Source organism: Pelodiscus sinensis, chromosome 7 (genome assembly GCF_049634645.1).
Source record: "Pelodiscus sinensis isolate JC-2024 chromosome 7, ASM4963464v1, whole genome shotgun sequence".
NCBI lineage: Eukaryota > Metazoa > Chordata > Testudines > Trionychidae > Pelodiscus > Pelodiscus sinensis.
In genome coordinates, this window is record NC_134717.1 from 75,476,685 (window position 1) to 75,486,160 (window position 9,476).

General features: G+C 44.4%; 1 protein-coding gene across 2 annotated transcripts in view; it reads right to left on the reverse strand.

Annotated features, from left to right (window-relative positions):
• The window catches only part of DYTN (dystrotelin), a 45,682-nt gene extending 36,683 nt beyond the window's left edge, over positions 1 to 8,999 (reverse strand). Inside the window, exons 1-2 of one of the 2 annotated variants that reach the window (XM_075934356.1) lie at positions 8,664 to 8,999; positions 3,099 to 3,156 (exon numbers count right to left, since the gene is read on the reverse strand). In XM_075934356.1, coding sequence (XP_075790471.1) covers positions 3,099 to 3,117 — 19 coding nt within the window. In that variant the 5' untranslated portion in view covers positions 3,118 to 3,156; positions 8,664 to 8,999. Of the gene's footprint in view, positions 1 to 3,098; positions 5,582 to 8,663 lie in introns of those variants that run through there. The other variant, XM_075934357.1, reaches the window with a different exon arrangement.
• Between the last annotated feature and the right edge of the window lie 477 nt (positions 9,000 to 9,476).

Below are 9,476 nucleotides of genomic sequence, written 5' to 3' on the forward strand. Positions count from 1 at the left end.
GCATTCAGTGCTAACATCTGAATTGTATACAGATCCTTGCCTGCTTTCTTTGTGATGAATTCTAAATTAAGGGCTGGAGGGAGCAGATGCAGTAATCAGAATTATGATGCCTATAAGAAATATTGGACATGGGAGTTAACTGGGCCTTGAAGTATGGATCAGCACAGATTTTGAGTAGAGGGAAAAACATATATTTAGTCATGAGCAGGGTATTTTTCTTTATTTTGGATGTTTAATTAAACTTCTCTGCGGGAATCTGTGCTTTCCATCCCCCACTCACCATTTGAGTTACAGCCCGAAGAACTATGATTTGTTGTGTTTTTGACCTGCCCTTTTCTTATTTGCTCTGTAACACCTAACAACCAAGTATCCTTTGTCAAGTAGATCTTTTTATTTTGTTAATAAAGTCATTTTTTTTAAGGCAATGATTTGATTCTTGTGTCCTGGAAGGTAGCAGAAGGTCTGTGTGTGTTTGCCTAGCCTTGAGGTTAGCTATCAGAAACATAGGGTACGTCTAGACTACATGCCTCTGTCGCCAGAGGCATGTAGATTAGGCTACCAGACATAGGAAAATGAAGCGGCGATTTAAATAATCGCGGCTTCATTTAAATTTACATGGCTGCCGCGCTGAGCCGACAAACAGCTGATCAGCTGTTTGTCGGCTCAGCGCGATAGTCTGGGCGCGCGGGTGTCGACATCAAAGGTATTTGTCGACAACCCAGGTAAGCCTCATCCCAGGAGGCATGTAGTCTAGACGTACCCATAGTTTATTTTTTTGTGTTTTTTGCTTCTTTTTTCAAGCTTTCTTGGGGCAAAAGAGGTTGGGGTACCCCTGAGGAAGGAATGCAAGTGTTCCCTCTTGTTTTTTCAGGGTTAAATCACTTGATGGTGGCAGCTACCCCCCAAGTAAGTAACTCTGTGACTATGGAGAGTTTTTGGAAGCAGAGGCTATAGAGGCAAGGTATTTAAGGTCCCTTGTGGGCCCCCATCTTCTATACTCGGAGTGCCAGAGTGGGAAACAGTCCTCATAGTATTAGTTGCAAACAAGTCCATCATTGGAAATCCCCAGAGACTGAAAATCTGTCATAGAATCTTGGGATCCATTTCCCATTCGTGACTGAGATTGACTGTGGTAAGATTGTCTTTGCCCGGAAAGTAAGAGGCTTGTATGTGACTGTGCAATGCCCCATGTCCACAGAGGGACAGCCTCCCTGCATAGGTGGTGGGACCTGGCCCCACCTTGCTTGTTGATGTAATTCATTGTTGCTTGATTGTCTGTAAAAATCTGCACAGTGCTGTTGCGTATAAGATGAAGGAAATGTTGGCATGTATAAAATACCATTCTTGAGCTCTAGTATGTTTATGTGCAGGGTGCACTCCTGCAGAGACAAATGTCCCTGAGTTCTGAGAAGGCCTGATTGTGCCCCTCAGTGGAGGAGAGAGGTATCCATCGTGATGGTCATGGTTGGGGGATGTCTGTAAAAAGGTACCACAACGCACATGTTTTCTGGGTCTGCCACCAGTCCAGTGATTGATTGATTCTGTTCGGGATTGATACTAGTTTGTGGACACTGTTGTAATGTGGTCTGTATACAGTCCCTAACCACTGCTGCATGGACCTCATGTGTAATTTGGCATGGAGCCGGGGTTGGCAGGGAAGGTTGAGGCTTTCTTCACTTCTGCCCCTGCCCTTGTGCACGCTCCAAGGGGGAAGCCAGACTGTTGCTCCAGCCTCATGGCTGCACAGTGAACATGAGGCTGGAGCAGCAGCGAGGGCTCACCCTAGCTCCCACCCAGACTTTACCCCCTCATCCCTCATGCACCCCACTTCCTGCCAAGATCATGCACACCCATCCCAATCTCGCTCACTGGCAGCCCTGTCCCAAACACCGAACCTCTCATCTTTGTCCCCACCCCAGAGCCTAAGGTGGCCACTAAATCCACTAACTCCAGAATCCAAAAAAAGTAAATCTGGTCTATGGAAAGCCCTGAACCTCAGCCCTCCCTGTCCCTTCCTCGTGCACTGTGGGGCTAGAGCATCAGAGGAATAAGATGTCTCAGTTGGGGCCACATCAGTGAGGTTTGGGGGGTTTTGCAGGAGTTTTTTTGCTTCTCACTTGTGTGGTCCCCAACTGATTTTTCTGTGGGCCAGTGGCCACCAACTCAAAAATGGTTCCCCACTCCAGCTAAAAATAAAGAAACATTGAAACCTCTTGTGTTCGATAAACTAACATGAGAAAGTTAAAATGCTTAATCTGTTGAATAATTTAAATTAAATCATTCTCCTTAGCTGAAGCACTAGCAAAATGGTTCAGGCATAATTATGTAATTAATAGCAAGTTTCCGTTAGCAAATGGTTGTCCATGGAAAGGTTTACATTGAGCTAGGTGGGCCATAGTACAAAAAGTTTGAGAACAACTGCCATAGCCCAATGATATATCAATTCATCATCTTGTGAATCTTAATATGAATCTGAATACAAATCTGACAAGTCCTTGTCATCCAATGGTAGGTCCATAATTAGCTATGCTGCAATGCATACCTTCTTCTGCACGGTGCTTACAATAAGGGACAGAAGGTTGGGATCCATGTTGTCTTGCCACAGTTGCTAGTGTTGGTGCAAAAGTAAGCCAGAAACCCAGGGACGTCTGGGAAGAAAAGAAATGTCTGACTGGACATTTTTCAAGTTCCCAACATGCCTAGTGCTATGTTGCACTTTCCCACAGGACTTCCCAAGTGAAGGTGATGCAAAGCACTCTGGGATGAATACCCATGATGCTTTACTCTAACTGCAAATGTGACCATGAGTTGCTGACAGAGGGTACCAGAAAAAACAGTTTGGCAAGTATCCAATTTTGGCGACTTTTGCCTGTTGACAGCAGTTTCATCACCAAAACTTGCAAGCATGGACATAGCCTAAGAATAACACAACCAGGAAATCCTTGTTCTAAGCTGTATGATCTACAACTGGCTGACCTGACATAGCATTAGTTTGGGTCTCCTGAATTATAACAAAGATTCAAAGATTAAACAACTCCTGTTAAGTTCACCAGTTAGGACACTGTGAAGTGTGGGAAGCACTTGATAATAATATTTACCTTGCTGGTGTGGATCCATCACAGAAAGGCTTAGAATGGACAGATGCCACTGGACTTTCTGTAACCATACAAAAATATCATTAAATCACAGCTCCTAGCCAGGGTATGTAGAAGCTTTTTAAACTTGGCATCTTAATTTACTTGATATATTTACAAGATTAAATTAAACATGTTTTTACTTTAAAATGGAGCCCCTTATTATGTTGCTGCACCAATTGAGGACAATGGGCCTGCCTCCCCTCTCCTAGTCAGGGTGAAACAGGAGTAATTGTAAATTGATGTGAGAGGACAATCAAATTGGTTCAACGGAAATTTTAAGTGGAGGTACATGATGGGAAGGATTCTATTGTTATTCAATGATCCAATGTGCACATACAACTTTACCAGCCACTCAAGAGTAAATAATACCCGAGAAGAAAGCATGTCTTGAAGTCTGCTAGTCACTTAAGTTCAATTGCACATGGTTCAATAATTCAACTTTTTAGATGGTTCCAAGCGTAATACAATTCTACAGCTAAGGTGTTGTTATTTCTTTTCAAAGATTATTACAGAAAGGGAAAAGGAAAACATTTGTAATCCACTCCTGCTCTGGAAAACAAAAATCCTTATACCACTGAGAACAGTGGAGACTTCAAGCTCTACTCTCAATTTATATTGCATTAAAGAAATGCATTAAATTAAATTCCATTCTTAGCTGTATGTAATTCCTGTGACATTTATCTTCTAGTTATGCACTCACCTTTAGCAACATGGGGCACAATGGAACAGAGTTATGAGGTTCCTCAAACATTATATTCAGAGTGAAAAATCTTGATGTTCAGTTGAACAAGAAATAAGAAACCTAGTCAGAATTGGAAATTATCTGAAACATTAATAGTAAATATGACATTAAAGCTGAATTTTATCCAAGCTTTCATCATATTGTATATTTCCACTCATAGCCATAGAACACTATTTATTAAATTAACATGGTATAGGTTGAACCTTTCTTGTCTGACACTCTCTGGTCCCACACATCTGTGGTCCAGCATGATTTTAGTTACCCAGATGTCTACTTATCATGGGTGTGGCCAAGTTTCCTGCAGTCCCATAAAGTTTGTTTACAGCCATCAGTTCTGGCTTTGTATTCTATGCTGTTATTTAGTGCTAATTTACCCTAAATGTCTTCTAAGAGCTCAGTAAGCAGAGGAAGTGTTGGTAATGCTGCTGAATAACATTGACCTAACATGGTTTGGCAAATTCTCTGGTTTGGCACCAGTTAGTTTTCTAGGGTGCTGGACTATAGAGATTCAACTTGTAATACGTATACCAATTGCATTGCATAGAAAGTCAATAATCTATTATTGGGTCTGAAAAACTCATGTCCATTGTAGATATATTGATAACCATTTAATTTGGTGAAAGCTGTCACTTTGGGTCCCAATTTTATTTCCATATTAATTTTTTAAATAAAGGAACCAGCATTTTTGTTTCTTCATTTATAGACTTTTTCAAAACTCTTGCTTTGAAAGGAATATCATTTTTTAAAATTCTCTTTATTCCATCTCTTCTTTCCTTTCTTCCTTATTACAGTTTATGGGCCTGATCCTACATTAGCTCTGCTAACCCCAATTCTCTTAAGCAGATGTACAACTTAGTTCCAGGGAAATCAATGCTATCCAAGGACAGCTGAGGTACATGCTAGTGCATCACAGCACAAGTTGTTATTAAAGGTGTCGTTTAAGGTTGCCTTACTTTTCTTGAATCCATAAACACATAGATGCTTCTGTTACATGAATTACCTTTTTTTCCCAACAAAAGTACACAAAACAAAGCAAGAAGAGACATTGTGTATAAGGATACATAGGACAAGCACACTATTGATATAAATTGTAAGAGTTCCACCGACTTCAGTGAAGTTATACATTGAGAGCAAATCTGTTAAGGCTTGATATCGCAAGATGTTAAACACTTCAGCCTGATCCACCAAAACATCTATGCATATCCTAAAAGAGTGGTCATCAGCCAGTAGATTGGGATCTACCAGTAGATCCTGGAGCCTCTGACAGCTGATCCTGACTGGTTTGGCTGGGAAGCTATCAAATACTGGCACTTCAGTTGCTCCTCCATCCACCGTCTGCTGCTCCTTCCCTCTGCCTTGGAGCTGCCCCTTGGAAGCCTCTTGCCTACTGTGCAGGATGTGGGAGGGAGAGAAGGGTGGGGTGCTGATGTCAAGGTGTCCTTCATCCCCCCACTCCTGCACCCCATCTCCACACAGAGAGAAGGGGATGGAGGGAGCTTGGCAATGCAAATCTCTGTCACTCTCACACACTGTGTGTGTCTCTGTCACTCTCACACACACACACACTGTCCTTCCCTCATCTCCTGACCCAGCACGTATGTACATGGGGGGCTGTTACTACTTGGACAGCTCGCAAGGTGGGTTCTTTTCAGATTTTGACTTGTCTGTGCATTTAATAACGTCCATTTCTCTCTTATGCTTCAATTTAATTCTTTGAGTAGTGAGATCTAAAATGCCTACCCTGTCATGTCTGGAGTAAGTATCCCTGTGGTGATTGTGCTCCAGGAGGTGGCTGGCAAGTCCCTGTAGCCCCTGAGAAAGGCAGAGCAGGAGGTCTCCACATACTGTCTTGCCTGTGGACACCACTCCTGCAGCTCCCATTGAGCAATAACAGAGAACTGTGGCCAGTAGAGGCTGTGGGACTAGGACATGTAGGTGAGAGGCAGCACATGGAGCCACTGCTGTACATGCCAGCTGCTGCAGGGCCAGGGCAGGATTGCACAACCTGCCTTAACTCCACTGCTCCATCTCTGGGCCAGCTGTCTGGCTGCTCCCAGGTGGTAAGCCCCAAACCCTGAGCTCCCCAGGCAAATGCTGTATCGCCTAGGCCACTCTGGAACCCACCTCCCTGATTGCCTTCAGAGAGTCCCTTATCCTGTGTTGGCTGTCTGGTTGCTCCCAGTGTGAGTTGGGGGAGGGAGGCAGGGCTGGAGCTGCCTTAGTAGGGATGGGACTTGATCCCACAACCCTGAGCTAGGTGAATGCCCTAGCCCCTAATCCACTCCAGAACCCAAAAGTCCCTTATCCTGCCTTCCTAAGGCAGGTGCAGGCACCAGCTCCATCCCTGGGCAGCCCGTGGTTGGCTGTCTGGCTGCTTCCAGGGTACATCTAGACTACATGCTTCTTTCGAAAAAAGGCGTTCTTCCTCATAAAATGAGGTTTACTGCTGTCGAAAAAACTGCTGCTTTCTTTCAATTTCATTTCAAAAGAATGCGGCGGCAGTCTAGATGCAGGTGAAGTGTTTTTCAAAAAAGGCCACTTTAAAAAAAAACCCTGTAGTCTAGCAGGGCTTGATCCTGCCACTCTGAGTTCTCCAGATGAATACCCTAGCTCAGGGGTGTCCAAACTTTTTTCAAAGAGGGCCAGATTTGAAGAAGTGAACAGGCGTGAGGGCCGGGTCGGAGGCGGGCGGAGAGCGCAGGGCATGCCAGCCTCACGGTGGCCCGGGGGCAGGGCGAACCCGCAGCCGAGCGGGGGAGCAGGGCTGCGGACATGCCCTACAGGGCAGGCTCTAGGGCCGTGGAGGCCATGGGCGGCGGCGGTGGTGCGGCCGGAAGCGGCGCTCTGGGCGCGCCAGTTCAAAAGAGCGCCGGGGAGCCAGGAGAGGGGGAGGAAGCGGGGGCCGTATTAAATCGGAACACGAGCTGCAATTGGCCCGCGGGCCGGACTTTGGACATGCCTGGACTAGCTGCTATGCCACTCCAGAACCCCACCCTGTACCTGCAGAGGGTCCCTTATGCTGCTTTTCTAATGCAGACACCAGCTCCATTCCTGCACAGCCTGTGTTAGCTGTCAGGCCATTCCCAGGGTGGGTGGAAGGTGGGGATGACTCCAGTCCCCAACCTTGCATTTCCCCGGCAAATGCCCACACCCCTAAACCACTCCTGAACCCTCCCCACCTGCCTACATTCAGGGCATCCCCTCCCACACTCTGAACCCCTTGGCCCAAGACCAGAGCCTGCACCCCAACCTCCTACCCCAGGCTGGTGAAAGGGAATGAGATTCGGGGATGGAGTGAGCAGGGTGAGGCCTCGGAGAAGGGGTGGAGCAGGGTGATCCCTCAGAGAAGGGAGGGAAGGAAGCCAGGCAAGGGAATTTGGGTTTGAGGTAGATCTTACTTTGCACTTACATTGAAAATGTGATCTTGTGGTTAAAAAGGTTGGAGACCCTGGCCCTAGAAGTTAGCGTAGATGTAGTCCTATTGAATTAATGGGACTATTCAATTGCTTAAAGTGAAGCATGTATTCATGTGTTTTGCTGGGTTGGATTAGAGCAGAGTGGGCAATAATTTTTGCCTGGGGGCCACTTCAAACATTTTTGAAGTAGCCCCCAGGCCACCCAGGAAGGGACAGGACCTAAACAGAAAGGGGAGGGGCTACCCCAACCCCAGACCATGATTGGTCTGCGGGTGGGGAGCTCCTTTGCCCCCCTTTCCCACTAGGCATCCATGTTCTGGAAGAGGCTTGGAATGCTCCCCCGCTCCCAGGCCAATTAAGGCAGGGGGCAGGGGCAGAGTGAAGAAAGCTTTGGGTGCTCCCCTGCCCCCAGGCCCTAATTGGCCTTGGTCAGGGGAGCAGCAGAGCCTCCGCAGGCTGGGTCCACCTGCTTGGCGGGTTGGATCTGGCCCGGGTAGGCCCTTTTGCCTACCCCTGGATTAGAGCGTTCAGCATCTTGAAGCACTGAGCCTCAGATATCAATGGCGTTGCATCAGCAATGCATTTGGTTCAAAGTGTTTAAGGCATTATTACATTATCACACCTACACACTCTGTGAATGTATAAACTTTTGTGTTTGAAAGAGAGGTAATTAAATCGTGAGTGCCTTTACTACTTGAGAGGTGAACAGGATTTTGTCTCAAGTTAATACCTGTTCTATACCTTTTTATTTCACATACTTTATGTAAAAGTAATATTTTTTCAGGTATGAACTAATAGTTGCATTTACACCTCCTGTCAATTTCAGTAAGATCTGATGTCAATAACAATAAGTCTAACAGTAAGTGTTTTATTTAATAATTAAGTAGGCCCTAAGCAAACAAAGTAATAACATAAGATAAATCACGAATATGCACGGCAGAATTCATACCACCTTTAGAACTCATCTGCAAACATAAGTCACAACAGAAGTGCAAGGTATAAGTAACACTACTCACATAAGCCATTCTACTGAAGTTAGTGGGAACAATCACATGTATTAAAGTTACTCATTTGCATTAGTGTTTGCAGAATTGGGTCTTTAGAATATATCCTGGCATCAATTTTTTTTTTAAATATGAAAAAATCATTAAGATAAAGCATATAAAAAGGCTGGCAAAGATACCTATAGAAGAAGATCAACAGGCCCAATTCTGCTTTCCTTAGTCAGGCAAGATATTCAGGGTGTTTAAATACAGAATAAAACATAGCAATATAAAACATTTTCTTATTTTTTTAGGGGGGATGGAAATTATTTTCATGCTGTAATTGTAAATACAATCTCTTTTCAAAAACAGTAATGATTCTTACCTTTCTTTCTTATCTACCAAAGGCTTGGAAGTCACAAAGTATTGTGATTCTGCTTTTAAATGAATGCTGTTTACAATACACAGGAAAGGCTCAAGTCAAGACATTATACATTATCTCAGTAGCCAAAACACAGATGAATAATTAATTGATTAATATTCTGAATAATTAAATACAAATCTTCCTTCCTCATTGTTTCAAAGGGACATTTTTCTTATACTTCGAGGTAATATTTCTAGAATGGGGGAAACACAAGAAGCAAGTCCCGGTTGCTGAGAAACGTGAGGTTGCTATGGACACTGAAGGAAGTCATACTCTCTCAGGCAGGAAGCAAAAGTGTCCAATTAGTCTGACAACTCGAACAGGGACAGTAATAAGCCAAACTGGTAATGTAACCCCCTAAAAAAAGCAATATTAGTACAACCAGAGAGCTCGCACATTTTACAGTACATCCAAACGGCACAGTATGTGCAATGCAAACACTAAAACTGGCATGATTAATTCTTTTGGAAAAGTTTCAAAATTAAGCTTTTCCAGTTATTCTGACAGGCAGTATCAGAACTCTCATGCTCTACACATTCCCTGTATTTGTAGCATGAAGAAATAGCTCATAAGAGAATATGTCCTGGAAATCATTTGTGACTTGAAAGATACTAAATGATGAAGTTACCTTGTGCAGTAATGGTTCTTTGAGATGTGTGTCCCTGTGGGTGCACCACTGTGGGTATATGCGCGCTCCCGTGCCTCTACTCAGATTTTTGGTAGGAGTGCCTGTTGAGCTCTCCCGCCCCGTGGTCTGCCTCAAGGCTAGTGAGC